Source organism: Annulohypoxylon maeteangense (genome assembly GCF_022496945.1).
Source record: "Annulohypoxylon maeteangense strain CBS 123835 unplaced genomic scaffold GGS22scaffold_5, whole genome shotgun sequence".
NCBI lineage: Eukaryota > Fungi > Ascomycota > Sordariomycetes > Xylariales > Hypoxylaceae > Annulohypoxylon > Annulohypoxylon maeteangense.
The window spans coordinates 1,493,483-1,520,072 of NW_025953252.1; the positions used below are offsets into that span (position 1 = coordinate 1,493,483).

At 46.7% G+C, this 26,590-nt stretch overlaps 10 protein-coding genes across 10 annotated transcripts; 3 read left to right on the forward strand and 7 right to left on the reverse strand.

The window, feature by feature from the left end:
- Window positions 1-1,087: 1,087 nt before the first annotated feature.
- On the reverse strand, window positions 1,088-3,434 carry GGS22DRAFT_158922 (acyl-CoA dehydrogenase NM domain-like protein). Its single transcript, XM_047960713.1, has 4 exons — window positions 3,206-3,434; window positions 2,759-3,066; window positions 1,924-2,665; window positions 1,088-1,857 (listed from the first exon to the last, which is right to left on the reverse strand). Exons 1-4 carry the CDS (start codon window positions 3,318-3,320, stop codon window positions 1,364-1,366), a joined length of 1,659 nt encoding a protein of 552 aa, XP_047820718.1. The 5' UTR covers window positions 3,321-3,434; the 3' UTR covers window positions 1,088-1,363.
- A 1,640-nt stretch (window positions 3,435-5,074) lies between these two features.
- Window positions 5,075-6,008, forward strand: GGS22DRAFT_118851 (uncharacterized protein). Its single transcript, XM_047958173.1, has one exon. It carries the CDS (start codon window positions 5,217-5,219, stop codon window positions 5,841-5,843), a length of 627 nt encoding a protein of 208 aa, XP_047820719.1. The 5' UTR covers window positions 5,075-5,216; the 3' UTR covers window positions 5,844-6,008.
- Window positions 6,009-7,118, reverse strand: GGS22DRAFT_118850 (uncharacterized protein). The gene has a single exon (XM_047958172.1). It carries the CDS (start codon window positions 6,988-6,990, stop codon window positions 6,175-6,177), a length of 816 nt encoding a protein of 271 aa, XP_047820720.1. The 5' UTR covers window positions 6,991-7,118; the 3' UTR covers window positions 6,009-6,174.
- Window positions 7,119-7,594: 476 nt separating this feature from the next.
- On the reverse strand, window positions 7,595-9,232 carry GGS22DRAFT_199191 (uncharacterized protein; the record flags this gene model as incomplete). Its single annotated transcript, XM_047966256.1, has 1 exon — window positions 7,595-9,232. One exon carries the CDS (start codon window positions 9,230-9,232, stop codon window positions 7,595-7,597), a length of 1,638 nt encoding a protein of 545 aa, XP_047820721.1.
- A 429-nt stretch (window positions 9,233-9,661) lies between these two features.
- On the reverse strand, window positions 9,662-11,356 carry GGS22DRAFT_158925 (uncharacterized protein). The gene has a single exon (XM_047960714.1). The coding sequence runs from the start codon at window positions 10,383-10,385 to the stop codon at window positions 9,915-9,917; it is 471 nt and encodes a 156-aa protein (XP_047820722.1). The 5' UTR covers window positions 10,386-11,356; the 3' UTR covers window positions 9,662-9,914.
- Window positions 11,357-12,530: 1,174 nt separating this feature from the next.
- GGS22DRAFT_178889 (putative isomerase YbhE) lies at window positions 12,531-13,857 on the reverse strand (the record flags this gene model as incomplete). Its single annotated transcript, XM_047963617.1, has 5 exons — window positions 12,531-13,057; window positions 13,115-13,336; window position 13,453; window positions 13,485-13,506; window positions 13,580-13,857. 5 exons carry the CDS (start codon window positions 13,855-13,857, stop codon window positions 12,531-12,533), a joined length of 1,050 nt encoding a protein of 349 aa, XP_047820723.1.
- Window positions 13,858-14,434: 577 nt separating this feature from the next.
- On the forward strand, window positions 14,435-15,769 carry GGS22DRAFT_186967 (protein GCY; the record flags this gene model as incomplete). Its single annotated transcript, XM_047964530.1, has 7 exons — window positions 14,435-14,495; window positions 14,554-14,638; window positions 14,705-14,712; window positions 14,773-14,930; window positions 14,994-15,023; window positions 15,088-15,385; window positions 15,480-15,769. 7 exons carry the CDS (start codon window positions 14,435-14,437, stop codon window positions 15,767-15,769), a joined length of 930 nt encoding a protein of 309 aa, XP_047820724.1.
- A 508-nt stretch (window positions 15,770-16,277) lies between these two features.
- GGS22DRAFT_178891 (FAD/NAD(P)-binding domain-containing protein) lies at window positions 16,278-18,265 on the reverse strand (the record flags this gene model as incomplete). The annotated part of the gene is made up of 2 exons (XM_047963618.1): window positions 16,278-17,499; window positions 17,556-18,265. The coding sequence occupies 2 exons, from the start codon at window positions 18,263-18,265 to the stop codon at window positions 16,278-16,280; spliced, it is 1,932 nt and encodes a 643-aa protein (XP_047820725.1).
- Window positions 18,266-19,060: 795 nt separating this feature from the next.
- On the forward strand, window positions 19,061-22,681 carry GGS22DRAFT_158937 (fungal-specific transcription factor domain-containing protein). Its single transcript, XM_047960715.1, has 18 exons — window positions 19,061-19,184; window positions 19,244-19,279; window positions 19,347-19,419; window positions 19,484-19,850; window positions 19,906-20,141; window positions 20,192-20,450; window positions 20,498-20,520; window positions 20,569-20,641; window positions 20,696-20,817; window positions 20,872-20,985; window positions 21,039-21,107; window positions 21,168-21,309; window positions 21,379-21,516; window positions 21,576-21,647; window positions 21,707-22,216; window positions 22,267-22,329; window positions 22,384-22,517; window positions 22,630-22,681. The coding sequence occupies exons 1-17, from the start codon at window positions 19,079-19,081 to the stop codon at window positions 22,435-22,437; spliced, it is 2,457 nt and encodes an 818-aa protein (XP_047820726.1). The 5' UTR covers window positions 19,061-19,078; the 3' UTR covers window positions 22,438-22,517; window positions 22,630-22,681.
- A 1,091-nt stretch (window positions 22,682-23,772) lies between these two features.
- Window positions 23,773-25,312, reverse strand: GGS22DRAFT_178893 (phosphotransferase enzyme family protein; the record flags this gene model as incomplete). The annotated part of the gene is made up of 4 exons (XM_047963619.1): window positions 23,773-24,144; window positions 24,322-24,554; window positions 24,655-25,102; window positions 25,136-25,312. 4 exons carry the CDS (start codon window positions 25,310-25,312, stop codon window positions 23,773-23,775), a joined length of 1,230 nt encoding a protein of 409 aa, XP_047820727.1.
- Window positions 25,313-26,590: the final 1,278 nt, after the last annotated feature.

Below are 26,590 nucleotides of genomic sequence, written 5' to 3' on the forward strand. Positions count from 1 at the left end.
CTACAAAGATACTTAATTATGGCCTAAATGTACATATATAAACCTTGGCCAAGAAACAATACCATTAAAGACAGCGGGCTTCCAAAATATCTTAAGGTACCTAGGTATTTACCCCTGAAAACGAAAGAAAGTCGGTATTATCGTCCTAAGACGCTACACCTATTTGTACATAATTAAGTAGGTACCTAGGTATATTCCGTTATTATCGTGGGACATTTCTGTTAATGATCGTACCATGTTAAATATAATATTAAAAATTATGGCCGTGAAGACTGCCGTACCAACTTTAGACATCTACCTACGCCACTTGTGGGTTTGACCAAAGATCGTTCTTTTATAGTCTGTATTAATAACCGAATAATGACTGACCAATGTACTACGTAGATGTTGGTCAGTAACCTGTTGCTATTTCCCCTTCAGCGTACCATTCTAGCCCGTCTAAACATCGCGTCACGGTACGTACTGGTACGTACAGGATAAACTACTTGGTACTTATGGGAACAAAATGAGGCTGATTAACTCGATGACTCATGAGATATTAAATGCAGCTAGCCTAAATTTTTTGCCATTAAACTTCACGTCAAACATATAACATTTAATTCTTGAATCTGCTCAAGACACCAATGTCAAAGCTACCTAGCATCTATCCCTTATTTAAAGAAACAACATCAATAAGTGCCTAGTTGTTGGATCAGCTAGTAAACTGATAAAGTAACTGGAAATCCAAGAATACTTAGGTACCTACGTCTAAAAATGGTCGGATAGATCAGGTGTAGGTAGATATGCCAAGGTATGAAGTCAAAAGAGGCTCTTTGGATTTGTGGGACACGGGAGTGGAGAATGTAACATCATTGACTTCACTGTCGATATTACCGAGCACAGACCAATGAAGCGACTGGGTTTATGAACAGTCTTTTGGTTAAATTGAATACTAAGGGAGTTTTCTTCTTCTACATTTACATGGAAATATTTTTCGTATACACCTGATATCTTCGTAGGTGCGAGATGCTGGATGCTTAAGGGAGTAAGTTTTTATGTTTAACCCTTAAAGAAACTTGTTGAGTGCCTTCTACTTTTCACTATCTATCGGAATGTCTAACATCATGAGTGACTGGGTCGAATGAAACCGACAATCCTATTTATGGCAATAGAAACGACGACAATGAAGGATTTACTCGTTCAAGCCATTCAATTGGTGGGTTATGAATGACATGTATGGTACTAATTTAAGCCTCGAATCTTAATGCAAACCCCTAAACGCGCCGACCGAATATCCAATTCAATGCGCCCAAGTGCGTATAGTAACCAAAACTGCACCCTGCTTATGTACATATCGTACTGTCATTCGTCTTTCCTGCTATAATTACAGCTTCATACCCGTCATCTTAGCGACCCTCATGCTCTGCCTCATACTCAAGTCGAGCATAATCTCCTCGCTACCACCTGGGATAGCGTAGGCGCGAACATCACGGTATAGGCGCTCAACCTTGGCGCCCTGGCCACCACGCGAGTAACTCAGACCACCGAAGATCTGACTAGCCTCACGGGCGCAGAACTCGAATGTGAGGGTACTCTGTGCCTTAAGGCCGGCGATGGGACCGCCGAGACGGAGCATAGCCTCAGTCTCACCCATCTTCTGGCACTGGTAAATCAGGTTCTCAAGCCAGCTGTACGATGCCTCGATCTGTCTCGCCATATGTGCCAGCTTCATTCGGATTACCGGGTGTTCGATCAGCTTCTTGCCGAAGGTGCGTCGCTTGTTTGCGTATTTGACTGATTCCTCGTAGCATACACGCGAGAATCGCAAGCATTGGATGATGATACCAATACGTTCGTGGTTGAAGTTGGTCATGATGACTAAGGTAAGAGTTAGTTAGATACTTGGAATCACGTGCTGGTAGAAAGGTTCGCTATGTGTCTTACCCTTGAAGCCCTGGTTCTCCTTACCAAGGAGATTCTCAACCGGTACCTTCACATCTTCGAAGGTGATGTATGTGGTACCAGACGACCACACACCTTGGCAGTCCATTCGCCTCGTGCTCACGCCGCCGAAGTCACGCTCGATAAGGAGCAAGGAGATACCATTCATGCCCTCACCACCAGTTCGTACGGCGGTAGTGAAGTAATCACACCAGATACCGTTTGTGATCCACTTCTTCTCACCGTTGACGATGTAATGTTTGCCGTCTTCACTTAGCTTGGCCTCGCAAGTTAGGTTGGCAACATCGCTTCCAGCATCGGGCTCAGTAATCGCCAAGCAGATTCGCTTCTCTCCGGACAAGATACCGGGTAAAATTCGATCCTTTAGAGACTTCTTGCCGAACTTGACTAGTGGGGGACCGCCAATGCCAAAACCACCGATCATATTCCAGACAAAACCGCCGGATCCGACACGTGACAGCTCATCGGTGATAGTCAATTCGTGGAAAAGATCCCATTTATCCGGCGATACCGCCTTCACGGTGTTCTTAGTATATTCCACGGGGTAATGCACACCCAACAGGCCAGCGAGGTAACCGCGGCGGCCGGCCTCCAGGAATATTTCGCGTGGGACCTCTTTCTTCTCGTCCCATTCGGTGACGTTGGGTTCGATTGCGCTTTCGACCCACTCCCGGACTTCTTTTCGGAGTGCAGCGTGGGTTTCGTTGACGTATGGAGAGTGGAACTAGACTCGGAAGATTAGCCGAGGCAAGTGGCAATAAGCATGACAACAATCATGCAGTAGAAAGTAAGCAGTAAAGCTTGGAGAAAAACATACACCCTGGTACCAACTGGGGTCTGCGAATGGAATTAGATCGCCATAGGGTTCTAGCGCTTCGGCTTCTTCTTGCGCAGTTGCGGGAACCACGGCTTTTTGAATCTCCTTCGCTGGCGTAGCTACTGCCGGAGCCGGAGCCGGGGCTGGGGCTGGCTCTGGTGCTGGTGCTGGTTCGGCTTTGGGCTTGGTATCTAATGAGCCGACTTGAAGCGACGCCTTGTATTTCTTAAGGATACCATCGTTGTGGTATTTCCAAAATGGCTTGGACGCATCCTTTCCAGCAACTCGAGTCAGGATCTTCTTTCCACCTGCAATTGAACTTCCCGTTAGTTATTTGATCTTTTAAGCTTTTCGGATTTAGACACGTGCATCGCGCGTGGTTTTGACATCCCGAAAGCTAAATTGCGCGGATGCGAAACGGATTGAACGGGATAAATGTTGACATACCAGGGTGTTCATCTTGGAACTTGGTTAGATCGTAGACATCGTCATCGACAATGATCCACAGCGAATCGCCCTTGTTATGCGACGCGACGTCGCTTTTGGAGAAAGTCCCAGACATGGTAAAAGAACGATCAGATATCTGTACAGATGTTTACAGTTGTAATTATACAAGTGGTGTGATGTGGTATAGTATAGTTAAGAAAGAAAATTGAGTTGAAGAAAAGAAAAACGTCAAAAGCTTGAAGATCAAAGTTAAAGTTGGTACAGCGCCGTTCTAAAGCTTTAAAGCTCGGCCATTGCAGCTTCTTGCCGAGCCATCGACAACGTAATCCCCGTAGGTGCTTGTAATCCCGACATGTGATTCCAGGAATTTTAGGGAAGGGTCTCCCCATTTTCGAACCCATGCCGCAAACAGCCACTGAGCTAACTCGCTATGGGTACACTAACCAGCCTCCTAAGCCACTCAACGCATCGCTATTGGCAATGAGAGTCCACTGTATTACTATATCTGGGGCTGTATCCCCAGGTTAGCCTAGGCCGAACAGAAGACACTAATAGAATCTCCGGGGCTTTTCGTGGGGTAAGAAATCATGACTTAGGATGTTTCGGGTTTCCTCCGTCATTACTTGTCCTAAATGATTACGGTCGTATTTTTTCCATTGGCATGTGATTCAAATCCTGAACTCGGTGCTGAAATTTTGTGGAGTGTGTGATGATGTCACCTTTAAGAGGTTTCCGAGTTGTGTGCCTGTCGAAATAGGCCAATTAGAGAAGCGGGATTTCGATGATACCCGGGTTACGTCTGCCGAGGTACAATTTTCAGCTCCACCCATACTAGGTAGCATATCACCGGATCCCTCGCACTTTCCAATTGCAACTGGTAACTTCCTTATGCCGGCTCTAATCACAAAGATTTCGGGCAAGCACATGACATTTATAAAGTTTGCAGTTATTCTAAATCACTGGTCTGTGTTCCTGCATAATTCGTAACTTCCTGGACTCGCGATTAGTAATGTCCAGAGTTAATTTGATAAATTTCCCAGTACTTTTTCTAGGAAGAACATAACAAAACATAACCTGCGCAACAATTCAATAATGAGTCTTTCATCCATATCATCGGCGTGGTCATACTAGGTTTCATGAAGCCTTTCATACTCAATGTGTCACGATGTTGCGATTTTATATTCACAATACTATGATATCTCTCAATACTGACGAAGATCTCTAATCATTTAGTTTGAATCCTTGACGCAGTCAGGATCACAACATTTTATGTTGTTCATCCCATTACCAAACAACCTCATGAAATTGTTCTTGAGCAATGAAGATCACTAATGTCATATAGCATTACTAAATATTGAAAAAGACAACTGCAACGGATCGTCGCGTGTATTAGCGCTGTCGGGAAAATATCATGGTTTGAGATGGGACTATTAAGCGCCAGCGTCTCAGGTTCTGCGACATCGTGGCCAGTGATGTCTTTGTCAACGCTTGGCTAGCGACGAAAACCAAAGCACAGACCACTATTGACACAACACTTCATTGGCCACGATGCTTCAATTGGGAAACCCAGAAATAGAAGTCTTTGTTTCGGACTCACAAGCGACACGATATCTCAAAGGCCTGTCGGTCGCCTTTGTCAATTATCGTCGTAAGGGTTTCCACAGGTTGGGCGCTTGTTTGTTACTGAATCACGGTCTGAATGATGGCTATGTTTCTATTGTATTCTGACTTAAATATGTCCCAACGTCCCTGAGGTCTAGTGACTCTTTATTGTACACATAACACATATTTCCTTCATCTTCATCATCGGTACACGCATAGGACGCTGGATGTCTTCAATTCACATTGCATTTTTTCAATAATTCGTAATTTTTGTGAAATTATTTCTTTCAATTTTACTATTTGAATTCCAAAATTTCTAGGTTTTCCATCATCTCAGCGATACTATTCCTTGACCCAAAACCCACGCTCATTTAAGCCCACGATCATTAGAGGAGGAAAAAAATACAAAATGCCTCTCGCAATCAAATCCCTCGCCACCAAGTTCGGCAAAGGCGCCGCTACCAAGCAGATCTACATCTACGAAACCTGGGCACGCTGGGCAGCCCGCGGGGTGCAGTTCATCCTCGCCATCATCATTGTCGGACTATACGGACACCGCGTAGATGTGGACCGCAAAGCCGGTAATGCGCAGGCCGCCGGGTGGGTATACGCACTCTTCGTCGCTGGCGTGTCCTGCGTGACATGCCTCGTGTACGCGATCCCGAACCCGTTCAACCGCATGCAGCCCCATCGCCTGTTCGCCTGGGATCTGATCCTGTTCGTTCTATGGATCGCTCTATTCGGCACCTTCGCTATGATCTTCCTTAAGCGCGACGGTGGCGATTACGAAGGTACGAGCGTTGCGCTGATGAAGTGTGCTGTTTGGGTCGATCTTGTCAATGCACTACTGTGGTTGGGCACCGGTCTGTATGGCTGCTTCCGCACTTTTGTCGGTCGCAAGGTCAACAACAAGATTGACCACTACCAGAACAAGGTCGAGGATGGGTTTAACGCCAAGGTGGATCAGTACGCCGGTCCGGCTGTCAGCAACTTCAGCATGAAGCTCAACCCCCTACGAGGCAAGGAGACGGTGTAAGATAAGACTAGGGGTAGAGGTTCGCGGTTAAGCGATATGATTGTCGTGGAGATCGGTTTTTTAGGAGTCATGGATACGAGCATTACACACACAGCATTGCGGTCGGTTGCATATACATAGACACTTGCCAGGAAGGCTTTCCGGTCAAGCGATGCCTTCGATAAGTCCTCTTAGATTTCCTATCCTACGGGATACGACGAGGCATAATTAATAACATCTTGATTTTTTTATCACAATTATTCTCCCCTATTTCTACAAGTGGTGGACCCTGAAATTCGTGTATCTAACCCTTCAACCATAATCGCTCAATCTCACTGGTAGTTTCTGTCCATTACAACGAGCCCTCCGGCCACTTGTACGCCGGCCAAGGGAAATCTGGGTCGTATTTGTGTTGAAGACTAACGCTCCCCTCGGGAAATTCCTTCATAGTACCGTCCTTCAGCTCCCTCGAACGCGACTCGCTAACAAAGGTCCAATTGGTACCCCTGATTCCCACTTCCTTACCAACATCCTCCTTCAGCCGACCGACCCTTTCCGGCAAAGGCGAAAAGTCCTTCAGCACCTCTGGGTCGGTGCTAATCTCGTATTCACCCGGGTACGCCGTGAGCGAGGCCGGCTGGTCGTAGCGGTACTCCGGGATGTTCAGGTCGCCCTCAGTATCGCCAAGGATGACGGGCTGCTCGAAGTCTTCCTTCACCGGCATCTCGACCCCGCAGTTGTCCAGGTCTTCCCAGATGCTGATGTTGCCGATCTCGTAGTTGATGCTCGCGATAGGCAGGTTCTCGACTTTGGTCAGGATCTTCGATAGCACTTCCGTCGACTCCGCCATTTCGTCCTCTACTTCGTCCTCGCTGGCGAAGTTCTCTACGTACCATATCGCGCCTTTGAGCAAGAATAGCTCGTCGATTAGAACGAAGGGGCCGGTGCGGCCGGCTTCGCTTTCCTTGCGCCGGATGTATGCGTGCGGTTTGTCGAGGTAGTCTTCTGGCGCTTTTTGGATTATGAGCTCGATCATGGTCGCGAATGGTGCCATGGTGCCGAATTCGAATTTTTTCTTGAATGATTTGAGTTCACCGTCGGAGAGATCTTTCATGAGGTAGGCATTGAGCTTTGTGTTGTCTAGGAGGTTCTCCCATATGTAAACCATTTTGAACACGTAATTTGCTTTAGTCTGTAAGATCGTGACTGTAATTGATATTGATATTGATACCTACGTCGGTCGATAGAAGATGGTGAGAATTGAATGAAGTTGGATTGATAGGAGCTTATTTAACTGCTTGGAATTGTGGTTCCTGGAAGATCTCGTGGCGGTGTTGGAGGCACAGCTGTGGGGGAAAACAAATCAGACCCGACAGCTGCCTAGAACCTCGCTGTCTTTGCCGGGGTCTTCCAGATCGTGGTTCCCAATAGGAACTTTTTGTTCAATCATTGTGTTAGGCAGCATTGCATGGATTGTGAAGAATTGACATGCTGATACCTGGGATATCAGTTTGAGATGACATGCAGTTTATCATGTTATTATCTTATTATCTTATTCAAAATATCAAGTCGTGCACCTACCTCAAACATCACTCTTGACTAAGAGGATGTATTTACATTCGATTCAATTTTTCATACGGGACATTTTCAATATTTAAATACCTAACTAGACACATACCTATGAGGATAACATATATGAATCAAACTTCATACCAAAACTAGGTAATATTAACGACCATCAATCCTACCACGCTTTTGATATGGAGATATCATCAATTTGGCAAAATGGGTCCGGTACCTAGTTCAAGCCATAGAAGATCGTCTCCGTCCGTAGATCCAGATATCTCTGGACTCTGACTACCTCCAGGGGCTCCTTGAGTTACCCCGGTCTCCGACTGATTAGGAGGTGTCTGTTGATCAGGTTTCAGTACCAACTTGGAAAAGAACCTCCCTAAATACGAAGAGGGAACAGGCTGTTGAGGTTGAGCGGAATTTGACGTTGCAATTCTTACCACCCCATTTTCTTCATCTATGATTTCCAGTCCGCGTTGCTCAGCCATGTGTCTCTGTATCACCTTTGCTTCGTTATCTAGGTCAAGGTCAACAAGGAAATCAAACACGTCATACCACTCCCTATGCTTCTCTGCCATATCTAGGTCACATATTAGCTTCCACAGCTCTTCAGCAGTGGCTGTACTTGCGAATTCGCAGATACGGACAACAATCTTTGCAGTCGCTATAATTAGATCGACATTAAGCGTTCCAGCGGGTTGTCGAAACTCAATGGTCCGCTTGGGCTGGTTGTCGATATTTATTGTTTGGTCCCTATTCATCCTAAATCTGCGATAATGCTCATGATTGTAAGCATTGAAATTGTAGGCCAGTCTGTTGACCCACTTATACCCCATTAGATCTGAGACGATAGGTGCACTCACACAGGAAAGTAGCTCTCGAGCAGCTGGTATAATACCTAAGGGCGTTCCCTCATGACTCTCGGAATGTCGGTTGACTACATAGTCTTGATAACTTGCATCAAAATCCCTCCTTGAAAATGCGTATCCTTCTAGAGAGCCCCGCGGAAAGATGGATGTGAAATTCCTTGATCTCTTGACACTGGGTCGTGGTGTTTTCTCAACTTCCGGGACTTTGGATTCAGGTACTGTTTCAGGTTGCAATTCAACTTCTATCGGCCTTCGGGAAATACGAGTAATACTTTCCTGGGCATCCTGAGCACGCCACCCGTGTGCCAAGTTACAATAAAGACGATTGCTCCTACACCATCGTTGTCCTTCCAGTCGTCGAACAGCTGGTTGTATCTGTATCAATATCGGATCAGCTGCATATAACAGGGCTGCAATTCTGCGCAAGTGGTCTAAGGGGATCCAATCTTTGCATCGACCATAGTGGACATGCAAGCCTGCACTCCTAGGGGTAACTAACCAGAAAGTATCACGAAGCGTAGTGATGACATGGTGAATTTCAGCGTATGAATTTTCCGTGGCACGGAGGGCGGGTGAAGTTATTTCAATATCCACGAAATGGTAGTTATTGAAACCGGAATCCCTTATGGCGTATTCCTCATTCAGATACACACTTGCATCCCTCTTCACGTCCCAATTAACGGCAAAGTTTTTCAAGTGCCATGAATTCTGATCGCCCAGTAGTTCGGCTTCGGAGTTGACAATACGATCGCCTTCATGACCTGCCACTGCTTCCTTGATACGTTGCTTAATGGCATCTATGACTTGTGGAGGTGTGCCAAGATGCCACTCATAGTTTTCATCGTCAAATCTTATTGGGTTCCCCTTAGCAGTTTGAAACATCCGAGGTTTGGTTCTCGGGTTTTGTCCTACCTGAATGCCCACGACGCATTCAAGTTCCACCCCTATGCTACTGTTGATATTTTCCATGTCGAAGTTAATGAACACCGCTATAAACCTGTAATGATCGGTTCTGACTCGCTTAGAGATATCGTCGGTGAGGACAATCCTATTATAATAAATTTGAAATATAAAACAGTGACTCAACAACCCGATTGTTCACCCCATGTTATATGCGCGAAGAATAACATTATCTCTAGAACATGCATGTTTCTTTACAATACCTAGGTAGGTGACTAAACCCAACTAAGTATATGGAATTCGTACCCAAATATGTTTTCCATCTAATGTAAAGTTGAGTTCCAATTGGAAGACAGAGTAATACTGCCGTGTGGTTCAGTTTTCTATTCACATTATAGAAGCATGAAACTTACCTTGAAATCAAGTGTATCAGGCGGGCCTTGAAGCTGACATTATGAGATTCTTAATGTAATTACTCCAGGTTTCTCAACATAGATATTGTTTAAAACGAGCTATTGTATTTAACACCCAAGTCTATGTAAACAGCATTATAAACCATCAAAGGAGGGCATCGTAATGGTTGAGCCTCTGACAAAGACATATAAAGAAAAGTCCTACCAAATATAGACTAAAACAAACAGGATAAAATCGTAAAACTCATAACAGGATAGCCACCAAAAACCGAGTCTTTCAAAATACTCCCCCACCCAGATCTAATTGTAAAACACACCCAGCCGATTCAATTGATTAATCAATGCCATGCAACACGTCTTCTTTCCGTAATTCGTGGTATGTGCCGATATTCGTCATCTAGCAGGTATCTTTCGCGAGGCGAAGAGATCCGTTGCATCGATGTGCAGTCGTGACAGTAATTTCCGTAGTAAAGTTCCCGATGCTCGTAGCATCCATGGCATCGGCGGGTTGATGAATATGACGACCACATGGGAGACTCGTAGTGCGAGCTACGCCTCGTGATAGAAAGGGAAGAGCGTCTGGGATACGCGTACTTGTCACTGAACCGTAGAGAGGATCCCGGTGCGTTGTAGATGACTGCCTCGCTATCTTTCAGGCCATGCTTGTCGATGACTACCTTCCCCTCGTTCACGATATAGTATTGTGTCCCATAGCCGCTATGGCGGTGCTCACGTGAGAGCGAAAAGCGGTGAGCCAAATTGCGACTTGGGCTGTGGCTCCAATAATGGTCATCATAGTAGCAAGGCATTATGTAAGCTGTTGTTTCGATGTTGTTGCGATATTTTTTTCGTGGGATTTTATGTTATTTTTGGTGATTGGATTGATACTGATATGGTAATGATATGGCATGAAGTATTTTAAGAAAGTTTCTCGAGACTTGCCGAACTTTTATAAGAAAAAGAAAGCTGGCAATTGAGACGAGGCTCCGGCCCCCAGAGGGCTATCCATGCGGGCAGGCAAACTTTGGCATCCATGGATGTCGCACATGCGCAGGACGCAGGCCGGCGCTTACATGACCGCACACATGAGATGCATGGATGCCGCGTTCACCGCATCCAAAACATATGTTAGTAGATAGTTGAGCTCAGCCGCAGAGGGCGAGACGCCAGACGCCAGACGCTAGACTAGCATCTGACATCACTTTTCATGTCTTGACTGATCATGGATTAGGAGGCTCCGGAGACTTTTGAGGCTTAGTACGACTGCCTAATCGGAATCCATCTAGATATGCATGCATCCATTACCATGGTTCACCTGCAGACTTTGCAGTTCGCCACTATACCCCCCCTGCCCCCTTCCGTTAAGGCTGGCTGTGTTCAGAATGCGTATGTCATCTATCGGGTACCACCGCGCAGCATTACACTCCCCGCATGAGTAAAGCTGAGCAGCAGTTCCCCCGGAAATAAACCTTGCGGCTGAGTTGGATTGATCTTATCAGGGGGGGCGGTTTGCGAGACATCATGAACTTCAGTGACGCATGCATCCATGGACAAGTCATCAAATGACCTTAATCAATAGAAAGCAATCGAAAAAATAGCAAACAAATGAGCATGGAAATGGAGAAAGTGGTTTATACATGTTGAAAATATTTGTAGTCATTTAGAAAGTGTGGCGTGGTAATTCATACTTGACTCTTAGTAGGTATGATCTGGTAACGATGATAGCCAATCGAAATTGAGGTTTTATATTAAGTGCAAGTTTGAAAAGGGAATAACTACTATCATATAACATCCCTTAGGTACTAGGTAGATAAGAAATAAGAATAAGATCGAATCTAATTTCCAGGTACAGAATAGTCTCACGCGGTCTTGGAAATCGCATTTTCGGAATAGGTAGGAAACTGCGACCCCATTTTTATGCACGTGTTCCCGAATATTTACAGTGGTCGGGCGGAGCCCCGAGAGGCCATATTTCTAAAGTTCCGAGTTATTTTGTTTGAGTTCGTCCTAACAACATTATTCATTCGGCAGCTGGGCAGCTTCTACGTTTTAAAATCTCACAACGAGCCGACCGGGCCAACCACATGAATCATTCATAGGTATTTTTTCCACCTATTGTTGTTTTACCAGTTATTAAGATAAACATGAGGATTGTGATTGTTTCTAGAAGTACAGATGTCACATGCACAGGCTGTAAATATTAAGCTACAGGACTCCAACTACCCAACACCCTCCCAACAGCAATGCCCCCTAACCAATTGGATCCCATCCTTTCGGTGTACTCCGCGATTACCTAATGCTTGGCTGCCTCACCATTGGATCCCGAGTTACTGACCCCGCGATGATAACCTGGTAAGTGTTAATAACATCATCAACATCAAAATCAATAAGATTCTTGTTGGACATTTTCAATTTGCCAAATGAGTAACAAGGGACGGTGATCTCTATCCATTAGACCCTTATCGGCCCGCCACTTGGCCTTGTGCGGGCCGGGTATCAATTCGGTTGGATTTCAACATACTGATTGCGGTGTTCTAGAGCGTGGGCATGACAGAATGACTGTTCTTCCAGTTAGGTATCAATGACTTAACAACAATGCGGCTATTGAAATCTGGACCTAGAATAATAGCACTTGTCTACGTATGTCTAAGTTACGTTTCACATATTTACCTCTTATGGGTCACATTCGTGTAATTGGAATATCCTCAAATCGTGTGGCGTCTTTTTTTCAGTGGCTGTGCTTCCTCAGCTCTAGCGGTTGTCCCCTAAAATTTAGCGGACAGACTAGGTACTATTACGTTCATGTCTTAGCCTACCTACCTACCTACTTATGTAATATCTGAAAGGCTAGGAGCGTGGCTGATGCGCCAAACTTTTGACTGAAACTTTTGTATCGGAAGGAAGACGAAATACGAGCAGCTAGAGCCAGAATAAATTTCAAGACGGATAGTATATCATAGCCAAACTGCATGTTTGATTCCGCTTTCCAAGCCCTCATTTAGACTGGCAACTAGAACCCACACATCACCTCTCTCCCCACCAATATCATATATTTCTACCCCGCTCCCCTCTTGTCCAACCACCACAACGTAGTAATCATCGTCGCTAACGCGCATACCGCGGATAGTATCGAGGTTAGTCCGTATAAATTTGATTTCTTGCACTTTCCTGCCATCGTTCGAGAGCAATATTATAGCGATAGCATCTCCTGGCTGCAGCTCTTGTGAGACGTTTTTAAGATGCGGTTCGCGCTCTGCAATATGCCTTTCCCACCTATTGGTAACATATAGGACAGTTGGAATATTGGGATGCAGGCAAATTTCCGAGGAGTCCATCATGGACTGATGGTCGGGATGGACACTCAGAGGGATAACGTTAGGCGAAAAGCCCTCAATGGGCTGGATGTTTTCCGCGGGAGAGGCTGACAATTCGAAGGCAACGACAGTGTGTGAGAGCTCCCCGATAACATACATAGTTTTTCCTGTCATCTATATTAGTTGCATCTTGTAGGCTGAATCTTGAGAGTTCCGATATATACCATCGGGCGTTATCACAGCGTGCCGAGTGCCCGTTCCCGGTGAGCATTGAAGCCAGCCAGATACTTCCAGCTTCATCTGATCGCGGCAGAGAATCCACACGCGATCTGCCCCCAAGTCTGGAACGTAGAGAAGACCTCGCCTATCCTCGAGTATCTGGTGTGGGTGGCATTGACACTGTCGACCTTCATCTGGACCGTGACCGGCTGATTTGTAGGGAAATTCTAGTAGAATTTCCGTTCAGGGAGCATCCGCAAGTAAGAGCCCGGCATTCTCAGTGATAGAGATAGGATACAAAGCAGCAGATTGTCCTATATACTATGTATTGTGAGTGTATGACTCTAACGATGTTTATCATCGTCTGTTACTCACAGTACTGAGTGCCAGTCCGGAGCTGTCGTGTAGCGCGATGACTATCCAATGATGATGAGCAGCATATCGAGGATGATGGTAAGGCACATTATCACATACAATGAGCAGGTGCTCCGAGAGTTGGCTGTTGACTCGTAATTTTGCAAGTCTCTTGCGTGTGGTCGATTTCAAATGTGTACAAGAGACCGGATTCCGAACGCTCAGATATGCCTATCAGACGATCAACGTCCCTATTTGAGAGCGATGGCTCAATCCAGGAGACATTCGGGGGAGCTGAATAATTGGAGACAACACTCAACTCCTTTTTTTCTGGGTCGAAGGCGAGCTTGGTGATATTGGCTCGATCACCAGAGATAAGAAGCATGCGTTTCATGGTATGTAAAGAGAACTGCGAACAGAACATGAGAGTATGCGATGTAGGACTTCCATTGAAAATGATTATGTGCGTTGGAATGATCGGATGAATTGAAGGGGTCGGAGATAATGCTTGTACATAGTTGGGTAATTGACGACATGGACGTACGCCATGACCGAGTGCAGTGCTTATACTCCTTGTATCAATTATCGAGGTAAAGGATATTCCACGTGAACCTTGTCCTTCGATGATTTCGTCGTCACTAAACGACTCGTCGGTCCTTATGAAAATGCTTCTCCCGATTCCGGCTCCACTACCGTAGGCGCGCCGGGGATAATTGCCAGAAACCACCTTCCGAGGAAGAAAACTCCGATCGGCGATTTTGCCTCGCCCCGCCAGTTCCACTTGGCAAGTCCGATGGCGTACGCCCCTGAATGCATCGTTATATGGGGTACGGGGTGCGCTTGACTCTTTTGGCCTAAATGACGACGTCAATGAGGGGATGGCTGAAACAACTTTTCTTTATATCCTCGGCTTCGATTTCTCTTCCTATCAATGTGAACCGAAGCAAACAAATTTGCATTTCTCAGGCATAATGGCGCCGCCAACTCATTTCACACTCAATACGGGCGCGAAGATTCCGGCTGTTGGTCTCGGTCAGTATATAGCGTTTGCGTTAGTGAAGGCTTGATTGCTAATGTTGTCGGTTCGCAGGAACCTGGCAGTCCAAGCCCGGCGAGGTTCAACAAGCGGTGGCATTCGCGCTCAAGGATGGATATCGTCACATAGACGCAGCATTGTAAGCCAAGGCACGAGCTCCCATGTTGAAGGGAATTGCCGTTTCGCTGACCAAGATACAACCCAGAGTTTATGGTAGGCTAGAATGAATGATCGATGGTATATGTCGAAGATTGGCCTAATGATTATTCGTAGGCAATGAGGCCGAAGTTGGTCAGGGCATCAAGGATAGCGGGGTGCCTCGCGAAGAAATCTTTCTCACCAGTAAGGTCTGGAACAGCCATCAGCCTAATGTTAAAGAAGGTCTGCAGAAGAGTCTCGACGCTCTGGGGGTAGACTATCTTGATCTCTATGTAAGGTGCCGTTTCTGCTGTACAAGACATCAATGAGGCCTAGACTAACCATATACCTGAAAGCTTGTTCACTGGCCTGTTCGATTGGTACCGGTAAGTTCCACGCCTCTAGCTGTTGGGCTCTTTGAAGGCTAATTCTGATTAATCCAATCCACAGAACGAGACGGGAGAGCTTTTCCCTTTAAACCCCGACGGAACGCGAGCGGTCGATCGATCATGGGATCAGAGTGAGACTTGGCGGCAGATGGAAGAAATCTACAAGTCTGGAAAGGTCAAGGCTATTGGTGTATCAAATTGGTCAATCCCATATCTGGAAGAGCTTCGCAAGACGTGGACGATCGTCCCAGCCGTGAACCAGGTCGAGTTGCACCCTTATCTCCCTCAACATGAACTCCGAGAATACTGCGAAAAGCTCGGGATCCTTCTCCAAGCCTATTCACCTCTTGGTTCCACTGGTATGTTCCTAAACCCTTCGAGATACCCCATGTTTTGTGATTCTGAAGTTGTTTGAAAGAAAAAAAAGCTAATTGTGGGATTGAAACTCGACAGGTGCGCCCATAATGACCGACCCCGATATCCAGAAAATTGCCGACAAGAATGGTGTCTCGGCCGCCACGATCCTCATCAGCTACCATGTCAACAAGGGCGTGGTAGTACTGCCCAAGTCTGTCATCGAGAAACGCATATCCTCAAACAAAGACGTTATTTCGCTTTCTAAAGAGGATCTCGATGTGCTTGATCAATTAGCTGCTAGTGGCAAAGCGAAGCGATTGAACACGCCTCTATGGGGCTTCGATCTCGGTTTTGCTGATTGGTATGGCCCCGTAAAGTCACGGTAAAAGAAGCAGGGTGCAGGGTCAAACGCGTATCATAGGAAAAGCCTAGAATTTATGGATCCGCGAAAAATATTACCGACTTGCACCTGTGGACCCCCACTAGTTCCAAATATTATCCACTAGGAACACGCTAAGCCCGGTGTAAATTAGCATTACATGTACCTAGATTGCAGCACAATCCACCATATATCGTTAACACTGCTGTCGCCTTTATCAAATTTGTAACTTCCCCTACACAAGTTCGTGCTACCGCGGGCGCTATAAGATAAAAGTTTCCGGCTAATTGTCATAATACTCCGTTCAATCGCGAGGAAGTTCTAGTATTAGAACGGCGCCTTGTTTCGGCAGTCTAAGACCACAGTTTTAGGTTAGCAACAAAGTCAACGATCCCCTCACTTACAAGCGCGATTGGGCAAATTTATTCGCATGAACAAACTCTAATCCAGTCATCTTAGGTACCAAACACCATATCCATTTCCCATCGAATAAGTCATCTTGTCTACTTAAGACCCTACTTCGAATAAGGCGCAGACGCAACCCCCTCCTTCAAAGCCTTCAACCGCAAAGCAAGCAACTTTGAATGGTACCTTGTAAACGGCAAGTAACCAACCATAAGCCACAAATTGCGCACCCCAGTCTCTCGATAAGCGCCCCGGAACTCGCCTTCCTCGTCGATCCCCCAGATGGGACTAAACTGGTCCGCTATCTTGTCTCCAAGCGTAGCGCGTATGGAGTCGATGGTGTTGGTGAAGCCGGTCGCGAAAACGATTAAGTCGAACTCGCGCTCGCGACCGCCGCTTAGAATCACTTTGTTATCCGTGAAGCGCTCGATAGAACCCTGCTCTACTTCGATTTTGCCGTTGATGATGTGCTCGCATGCACCTGCGTCGTAGTAGAAGCCCCCGTTGCGCGTCTGGCCCAGCGTCGCATTGCCGGTGCCGCGCTGACCGCGCCATGTCCGAAGTCCGCGCGCATGGAGCCCTTCGAGTAGTGGCCCGTCCAGGTCCTCGAGGATCTTGGCCGTGCGTCTGGCGAATTCCTCGGCGGGACCGGTGGGAGTCGCGAAGAAAATTCGGTCCTGCTCTTCGAGATTCGGTCGGTTTAGGTCCGCGTCTGGGGCGTAGTCGCCGATCATGCGTGGAATGCAATGAGTTAGGGACATGATGTAGGTTGGCGACCGCTGTAGAAGTGTGACATCGATACCGCGACGGGAGCAGTCAAAGGCGGTGTCGAAGCCTGAGGACGAGGTGCCGACTACGCAGACTTTCTTGCCTACGAAGTCCCGGGAACTGTCGTGTGCGGACGAGTGGCGGATGACGCCCTTGAAGTCGGACATACCAGGGATGTCGGGGATCATAGGTGTGCCGAGCAAGGAGGTAGCCGTTACGATCTGCTTGGGATGAAGGGTTCGAATCTCCTTACCCCCTTTATCCACCACGACAGTCCAATTGCCTTGATCGTCTTGATCGGCTTTAACAATCGATGATTTAGTCCAGATGTTGAGCTCAAGAGCCGAGGCATACCACTCCATGTATACCCCCTGCTTTTGGGCTGGTGTGTACGTGGGCCAACGTTTAGGATAGGGGAAATAGGGCAAGTCGTCGGCCCAGTGGGGAAAATGAAGCGACAAGTACTCGTAACGCTTCTTCCAGATATCACCAACCCTCTCGCTGTGCTCTATGATGAGATTATCCATACCGAGCGCTTTGCACCGGGCAGCCAACGCTAGTCCGCTATTGAATCGTTAGCACTTATAGATGAAATCAAGGAGGTTAGGGGATATGCTGACTTTTGGCCACCTCCGATGATTAGAATCTCGGGATCGGCGGCGTCAACATCAATTTCTCTCTGCTTCTCCCAGCTGACAGAGCCAGTTATGTGTCCCTCATTAGAGGGAATCTCGGGAAATTCTTTTAATCTCTCAGCAACAGTGTGCATGGTATATATCTTCCAGCCGTCTCGAGTGAGGACGGCGTTGACGACAGCGGAAGCCACAACGACCTCGGTCTCAAAGGATATGACGAATTGAAGCTGGGCATAATCGGGGTAGGGCCGGTCAATCTTTGGGGCGGGTTTGAGGAACTCTAGATTGGTGGCCTTGGTGTTAGGAAAAAGATCCGTGGCCGCCTTGAGAATTGCTGGTTTGAAGTTGAAAGTACGGTAATCCCAGGTGAATGAGAGCTTGTCCCGCCAAACGCCATATTCAAGGAACATATCCGTGAAGCCTTGCGCGTCACCTCTGCCTAAAACTTCAGAGAGGCGAGTCACCATGGCCGTAGCCTCTGTCTGGGCATTGCAGTCGAGGGGAATCTTGACGCCCAAAACATTAGAAGTTGGAAGCGCGTGATTATACTTAAAGTCGTACATGTAGTCGTCGGTGACTGGAGGTTTCTCGGCAGACTCAAGCTCGGCCTGGCTGACGCCGACCTTGTCCTTGGGAAGACATATATCAACGTTATTAACAATAGAAGGCTCTAGATTGTTGACGTAAGAAGCCATGGTTCTCATGAATTCTGCGAAAATATAACGGTTACCAAGACGAAATCTCACGAGGAGCGACATAACCAGGCATATATCCCATCCCACCCGCCTCTGTATCCTGTACGGTCTTCACATATTAATTTTCCCGGACGACGTATTACACACGTGTCATCATATCGGGCGAACAAGAAAGTGATCCGGAGTATTCGCTTGTATATACCTAGGTACCTAATAAAAAGAGTAAATCCGCTGGCCTGCATCTGTCACGGAGATATCTCATCTAATTGAAGCGAAAACTTTAGACTAATATTATTATCATACTAACTACTGAGGTACGCGTATAACAAGTATTCAAAGATTTTTAATAACCTTGAGTTTCCTCACTATTACCTCACCTCTTTTGCAATCGATTGAAAACGTCTCTATGCATGCTAAGCTGGTTGATTGAATGCGTGCCAGGTAAGTATCTCCGATTAACGTCGCTGTACTGTACTTGACAGGATCATGCACTGTAGATCACTGTAATCATAGCGTCAAGTAGCGGTTGCGCTTTCTAGTAAATCAAAACTGCAGGTGAACGGACTTACTGTTCTTGTCAACCTTCCAGAATCCTATTGGCCCATTTCCTCATCTCTACCAGGGTGCATCCCCGTAGGTAACTACCCCGCATCGACGGACACCCCGCATAAAACCCCCACAAACATTCACGCGCATAAGAGCTGATTCTTCTACAGGTCTTCTCCGTACCTACATACCTCCTATATATCCGATCCCTTCCTTCACTCAAAAACAGCCGGAGCGACGCGACCGGCCAAATCAATATCGGATGAAATGATGCATCGCTCACGCAGTGATCAGGCAGCCTACGACGATGAGGCGGACGAAGATCCGAGGCCCCGCAAACAGCGAAAACAGCGACCGTGTTATAGTTGCGCAGGTGAGGCGCCCAGTGAACCAAAATAGAATAGGCAAACTAATATGAGGATATGTACCTAGAATGTCGCAGACTAAAGATGAGATGCGATAGACAAGGTAAAATTATCTATACCATATTTCACAAAGAATTTTAAGGCGTCCAAATGCTGGAACGTCGCTACAGAGCCATGTGCCAACTGTATTCGGCGACACCGGGTTGAATTTTGCATTGCTGCGACTGGTACAAATTATTCCCGGTTCGTTATATTTTTAGGGCGGTCTAACTATACATACTAATTTCAGCGAACTTCGATACTATAGCCAAAGTTCTAATTGGCATCAAATGCCCCAGAAGGACACTGAACAAGCTGAACCCGAAAATCGTCAGAACATTTCACCTCACAATGTCTTAGAGGAGCCCCAGGAAACCAACTCTGTGCAGCAGTCAGTTGACCACGACCTAATCCAAGATAATCCCAACAACTATAATGAGTTCAATCCCCTCCCCCTTATCAACCACGCGTTTGATCACTATACCGTTCCCGATGCGACTAGTAGTTCCGACAACCAACCTAGACATTCTATCGATCATGGCCGGCAGGGCGACTCCCACGGCACCTTGATGTTAAGTACAAGAGGCAGATCTAAGTACCTAGGTCCGACCGCAGGAAGCGAATGGTTGAAGGAGGTAAGCCATCTCCCCGTCTAGCTTAATAGGTCCGCAATGAACTGATATATAGTAGTCAGAAATGCAGGACGTACCGGACAGTCCATTGATGACCCGTGTGACATCACCGGAACTACGGCAGGACCCAGCTCCCTCTCAGCCTAGCCTTTCAACATCCTACACAACCTCGATCGGCTTTCCTGTTAACGCCTCCCCGGCCCACATTAGTACTCGACATTTACTCTCATGCCTACCTCCAAGAGATGAGGCATGGTCACTAGCAGAGTCGTATTATCGCTACTGTGCATGGCAGTGAGTGCTGCATACTAGAAGCGTCTAGAAGTCAACTGATGAAAATCCAGTCACGACGTCGCTCCTAGGCCTTCATTTGAAAAGACATTCGACCGAATCTATAAGCACGCAGAAAAATATCCCTCCTCTTCTCCTATAAATCCCCAGGAGATCGCACTCGTTTACATTATCATGGCTCTAGGAACAGTGTTTAATATCGAGATGCCCAATTATGATTCGTCTGCGGAAGATTGGTTGCATCTTTCGGAGCGGGCTTTGGTGAAAGGCGATTTTTTATCAAATAACATGGTCGCCGGTCTGCAAACTCTGGTGTGTTAAATAGTGGCTTGTTGCTGGTTAACGCGCTAATGTTTTAGCATCTAATGGCGCATCTTCACCTGTTCGTATACCTATCCCGGGCTTTCTCATGTCGCTGACATCCGGACAGAATTTTGGATAAAGGTCGACGCGGCGATAATGCCTGGCCACTATGGGGTTTGGTCATGCGTTTGATTCAAGCGGTAAGCTTCGCTCTTTAGTTAGATTTGTAGGCTGAGGCCAACTCAAAGCGATAGATGGGTATGCATCGGGATGGTGACCGCTGGAATTTATCGCGGGATGTTGCTGAGGAAAGACGCAAGGTATTCTGGGAATGCCATTCTGCAGACATTTTCCAGGCACATTGCTTCTCTAGGCCGTATGCATTAGGTACCTAACCCTACAAATTCAGGGCAAAACTCACGCTAGGTAGATCCGCTATTAATCCCGACCATTGCGATACTGCATTCCCAAGTGAATCGCCCAAACTAACCGGCGAAAAGGGCTACTCAATTCTCCGATTTGAATTATCTCAACTGTCCTCCGAGTGTGTATCCTTAATCAAGTCGAAGTTGGAATTATCGCTAAGTCAAGCTTCAGAATACTTAACATGGCGATGAAGATACGGAAACCAGCGTACTCCGATGTCATGGATCTTGACCTTAGGCTGTATGTACTACCCGTTACTACTGCAACAGCTTAGGTATATGCAATGCTGAGATATTGCAGCCGCGAGTTCGAACAAAATATTCCATTCTCCCTTCGTTGCCGAGCGGCGCTTTTAGCCACTCCATCTCGTTACCCCCAGCTTAGCGCAGCAATCGAAGCGTCTCCAGAACCATCTCGGAGGTCGTTAGCTATTTCGTTTCAGGTCCGTAAGCCCCTACCAATCCCACCAACCCCACTAACACCGAAGCCTACCACACTAACGCTAGCCCAGCAAACCAATCTTGCGCTGAATGTCTCCGAGACGATCATTAACCTCCATCGACCTTATTACGCAAAGGCACTTTACGAGGTCGATAGTATTGAATCCATATACAAATCTTCGTTTTATACTGTGATTGAGCGTTGCGCAGTAAGAAAACACTTGCCAAAGCCATTCTTTACCAATAATAATCTAGTTTTCTTTGGCAGATTATAATCAGTATCGTTGCTGACATCCACGCTCGCTTTCCAGCTGTCAGTACTAGACAGTGGAACTTTTGGGTAAGGAAATCCACGCATCCTCGTTGCTTCAGATCAACAAGACTTACACTTATCTCCAGTTCCATGTATTCAACTCCGCCTTGTGTTTGGGGACATTACTGTTGCGCGATCCGGGCAACGCCATGGCTAGTTTTGTTCTCGCACAAATTGATGCCGCCATCGATCTATTCACCTCGCTAATCCAACACGGCGCTCGTACCCCTCGTTACAAGAGTAATCTGCAGTGGCTCTTGAACCTGCGCACGAGAGCCTTGTCCAAGATTCCCGACGCATCTATAGATACGGACCGGCGAAGTCGCAGCGGACGCCACGACGAACATAGAGAGCCTGATGAAGAGGATGTGGAGCTGCTTGGTTGGCGGACTAGACTTATAGAGCGAGTAGGCCATGGTCGTCAAAAGACCGTCACGACTATCCACCGAACAAGTCCTCCGACAGGTACCCAAACGACAAATACCATGAGTTCGCCGTTGGACAGAAATCATCTCCATAGTCAACAGGGAACTGCAGATATTGTAATGCCCAGCACGGCACTATCCGAGATGAATTGCGAGTCGACAAACGACATTGTGAGATAAACAACTGGACTGCCGATGACCAAAGCTGACCTATTTCGCAGCTACGCGACTTCTGGGATCCAATGCTCCTACAGGATGTTTTCGGTCCTCCCAATGACCAGCCCGTTCGTTTTCGCTTTCTTGTAGCCAAAGGGTCCAGTAACTAATGAATTGAACAGGCTTTTCTCGTCAATAGAAATACATGGTGGGACGACACTGCAGATACTTCTTAAGAGTTGGGTTAATTGATGTTCGTAGCTTAATCGATGTGCGTGTTCTTGAAGTAGAAATGAATTTTTTCGTCGATTGGTGACTATTTTCTTTACTGGTTAGTGGTTTCACTGCAACTGTGTGGCGCCTTTTTGGCGATTGAACCCCCCGAGCCATAGTGATCATCCCCTAAGGTTGAGTGGACGTGCGCCTACGGTTTCTGTAGCTAGTACGCACCTCCGGGCTAGGTACCAAGCGAAGGAACGTCGCTTCTTCATTCAACAGGCGATATGCAGCAAATTCAATTGATCTGGTAATGTAAGGCCATTACTCGCCAAGTAAAGATGATTTATTATAATGATGAGTATGCATACGAAGTAGTCAATGCGAATAGAAATAAGAGTTATGCAAGGTGTTGTTGCTCGAATATGTAGGTGGCTGCATCCAACTGATAGAAAGGATAGGATAGGATTGAAGCTGCTAAGTGATAATAAAGCGAAAGAAATTATGGAGGTGGGGCTGGCCAAAATTCATGGGAAGCAATAGTAAGGTTATATATCTAAAGAAGAGCGCGCATCATAACAATTCTTCAAGGACCTATTGAAGACAATGACTTAGCTCAATTGGAAAGCCGTGTGTATGAACCGCCTGCTAGGTAGGAGGTCGGAACCACGGTAGCTAGGGAGTTCGAGACGGGTTCGTGGGACTTGTTGTCATTTTTTTTTTCAGTCATACATTTCGCGGCTACCTACATAAACAAAACTCTACCTAAATACACAGTCATGATTATATGCAATTATGTAATATTATAGGTAGCTGAAATTTAGGTTACAGGATAGCAATAAAACAGGAAAACCTACTGCGCCGTTACCCGCTGGGAACATCATGGTGCATTTTTGCAAGACGCATTTCGGGTTCGGACCAAAAGTTCGAACCTCAAAAAGCCGTGTAAATTGTAATATCCGTGTCGATGTTGGGACTTCCGTTTCTTGATTGATCCGTCTGCCTAGGTGAGTACCTATGTATTTCATCATTTTTCTGATATAAAGATGTTTAGTAAGTGCGTTTACGAATTCAAATACTTTTGGTTTCATGCGAGTGCCTTGATATGTTGACTCGTCTGTTGATTCCATAGACTTCGCAGCCCACAAAAATGGCAGATGACGAGGATAATGACACACTACTAGCCCGCCATAACAGGCGCGGCGATGATTCCGAGTCCGATTTTGATTCTGACGAATTTAGTGACGAGACGTAACTTTCATGATGTCGAGTTTTCGCAATTTGGTTTATAGTCTATTATTTAGATACTTTTATATTGGGTGGTTATAAGTACATCCATTATTATTTGCTGTAACTTATCCTAATCTGATAGACGTGGCAAGAAACGCCTCGTGTGTCATCTGCCCAGCGTCTACGAGTACTTTTTCGCTCTTTAACTTGCCCATAGCTACTTCATATTTCTCCAACGTAATAGTCTTCTGCGTCACAAACGCCTCAACCTCTGGTAGCGTCCTAAACTCCACCTCACGCCTCTTCCACTCCTTTTCGCCCACATGTTGGTGTAGCTGCATGAAGGGAAAGCTATCTTGATCATTGAATCCAACTGACATGAGCATGTGCAGCCCTGATTCCTGCGACCACTTAACGAGGTTAGAGAGCTCCCTCTTCTCATGCCCTGGCATTTTCGCCTCTTCTTCCTCCAGGACGCGTTTGTAGATGTTGAGATACTTGAATTACCGCTCGGCGAGCTTTGGAGGCTTGTTATTTTCCCACTCCCACTCTCCGTTGATGGGTCTATCTTGGAGAAGCCACCACGGCGCCGAACCGAACAGCTGGGCGGGTCCAATATATGACCACTCGAGGTCTACTACACCCACGACAGTGAGGTCTTCTCTACTTCAGACAATAAGATTCGCTAGGCCGAGGTCGTCGCAAATCAGTTCGAACTTCCCGCCATCATAGTTCTTGTTGATGAGGTCGGGAAGCAGGGATTCTAGAACCTTTAATGACAGGTATCTTCTCCTAGCGTCATTAGGACCGTAAATCGAGTTTGGCTGGTGATTGAGCTGCCCGAAGTCCTGTTCTAGGAGGTACTGAAAGTATTCGGTCACCGTCGCGAATCCTTGACATCGGCCACCTAGAGGCCATATTTCTCAGTTGAAGCAGTTAATTATGTTAGGGCCGTGAGACAAAAAGTGTGCGGGAATGAGAAGGGATATCACAGTGACAAGCCGTACCGAAAACATCGACTCCTCCATTATGTAGAATATCATGTGCCTTGTATGTCAGTGGGCGCTTCGGCATGAGGCTTTCAGGTTTGTCCTCTGGCGATGGTAGGTTACCTATGCTGTCGTAATCGAGGCTGAACAACTGGAGCAGAAAATTCGCAAACTGCCTGTAGATGACCTCGATATCTCCATCACTGATGTCCTCTCTCAAGAGCCTCGTGGGGTCAGCTTTGTCGGTCTCTATGAGGAGGTCATTGAGGCACACGCCGTTGACGAAGTCCATCATGATGAACGCACCCAGACCGAGCGGGTTTTCGGCAGCGTAACCCCATGCCTGGACTTTCGGGATGGGGATGGTGGTCCGTTCGCGGATGAGGCTGAGGGCTCGCACCTCCATAGCAGTTTTCTCGTCGATATATTCATTGTGGACCTTCCCCACACGAGGGAAACGGACCATCTAGGCTGTGCTGTCGCTGAAGACCACCTTCACGCCAGCATTGAATGAGCCATGATAAAAGCCGCCCTCGAGTTTGCATGTAAGTCTCTTAGGATGAAATGTGGAGACCCATGGGCACAGCTGGCTCGTTTCGTGGGCTTTATTTATCTTGTCGACCCAGAGTTGGGCCTGTACCTGGCGGTGGAGATCGATGAGACCATTATTGAACATGATTGAGAAATTTTATTGGCTGATCATTGAGAAAAGTATAAACATTTTGTGAGTAAGTTTGTAGTAGGAGGCAGCAAGAAATCTGAGGGGGCATAGCTATGTAGGTTGGTAGTAACCTTAGGATTTGGGGTCCGGGTCCGGGGTGTACGCCGGGGGGTGGCTCGTTCAATTGGCGCGTTATGTGCACGGACTCTACTTAATGGTCAGGTACATTACAGCGATGACAACTGCCCTGGTTGACATGGAGGGCGACAGTCCTTACATTGAACGGTAAGTACCTAGGTAGGTAAAGAGAAAATTTCACTTATAGGTGAAGTTTCTCGTAATGGTTTTTATATAGCTAAGAACTTATTTCTAAATATTGAGACTATCTCATAAAGTTACCGAGAGTGCGCTCAGGAATGGCCTCTCGCATTATTCATCTGTCATGGCATGTCTCGTGAGATGATTATGATCGAGTGCCACGTAATTTGAATAGCAAGACGATCTCAGCTACCGTTACGCATCGGGTCGTGCAGTATCCAGAGATCAATGTCTTCACAGCAAAGGACTTTGCATTGCGCCTCTGTCCTCTCATCTATCCCGCCACACACCCAGCATTCCTTACGGCGCGGTGATACATAAAGGGCTAGCTCATCTTCATCGGTGTAAGTATCGGATTCTTCGTTGTATTCTTTGATCTTTTTGTTGTTCTTCGATTGGGTGTACACCAACTCGTACCACCGACAGCCCGTCCACATGAAAGTCGCGAATAAGCGAATCATCGCGCCGATCAAGACCGATCTTAAAGCTTGTTTTCCAATCCCAGACCCAGCCGAAGTGCGCGAAATATGTAGATCCGGGGGGATCAAGAACTTGTTTATGCTTCGGTTTCAGACGGGGGCCGAATAGGCGTGTATGTTCGAGCTTCGCTACAGCAATAAGGTAGTCTCGAAGCCGCAAGTCGAGGCCATTACCCGTGTATTCTCGATATATTATATATAGCTGTCGCAAGTACTGTTGAATTGTACTTAGCGCCGTGGTTTTAGATTTCGTTGTTCTCATTGAGTACCACGCAAATGCTTCTGCAAGACCCCTGTTAGCCTAACTCAATATCTTAAGAAGTAGCTTCCACTCTGGCTTCATCGGCAGTGCTTCGCAGAAGACAATCCTTCGCCGTATACCGTAAGCTATATTAACCTTTATATTGTCGGCGCGGTTTGGTGGAAGAGAACGCCTGTTTTTTCCTCCGTCCCAGATATTCTGAAGCTCCTCCGATATAAGTAGTGGTTGGGCTCT

Excerpts from the sequence above, each read along its gene's own strand:
- GGS22DRAFT_158922 (XM_047960713.1), bottom strand. The coding sequence starts at position 3,320 with ATGTCTGGGACTTTCTCCAAAAGCGACGTCGCGTCGCATAACAAGGGC. Across the intron at positions 2,666-2,758 it reads ACCCCAGTTGGTACCAGGGT|TTCCACTCTCCATACGTCAA; the intron begins GTATGTTTTTCT and ends TTCCGAGTCTAG. Across the intron at positions 1,858-1,923 it reads GGAGAACCAGGGCTTCAAGG|TCATCATGACCAACTTCAAC; the intron begins GTAAGACACATA and ends CTCTTACCTTAG.
- GGS22DRAFT_118851 (XM_047958173.1), top strand. The coding sequence starts at position 5,217 with ATGCCTCTCGCAATCAAATCCCTCGCCACCAAGTTCGGCAAAGGCGCC.
- GGS22DRAFT_118850 (XM_047958172.1), bottom strand. The coding sequence starts at position 6,990 with ATGGTTTACATATGGGAGAACCTCCTAGACAACACAAAGCTCAATGCC.
- GGS22DRAFT_158925 (XM_047960714.1), bottom strand. The coding sequence starts at position 10,385 with ATGCCTTGCTACTATGATGACCATTATTGGAGCCACAGCCCAAGTCGC.
- GGS22DRAFT_158937 (XM_047960715.1), top strand. The coding sequence starts at position 19,079 with ATGATGCATCGCTCACGCAGTGATCAGGCAGCCTACGACGATGAGGCG. Across the intron at positions 19,185-19,243 it reads ACCGTGTTATAGTTGCGCAG|AATGTCGCAGACTAAAGATG; the intron begins GTGAGGCGCCCA and ends ATATGTACCTAG. Across the intron at positions 21,108-21,167 it reads ATGGATCTTGACCTTAGGCT|CCGCGAGTTCGAACAAAATA; the intron begins GTATGTACTACC and ends GAGATATTGCAG.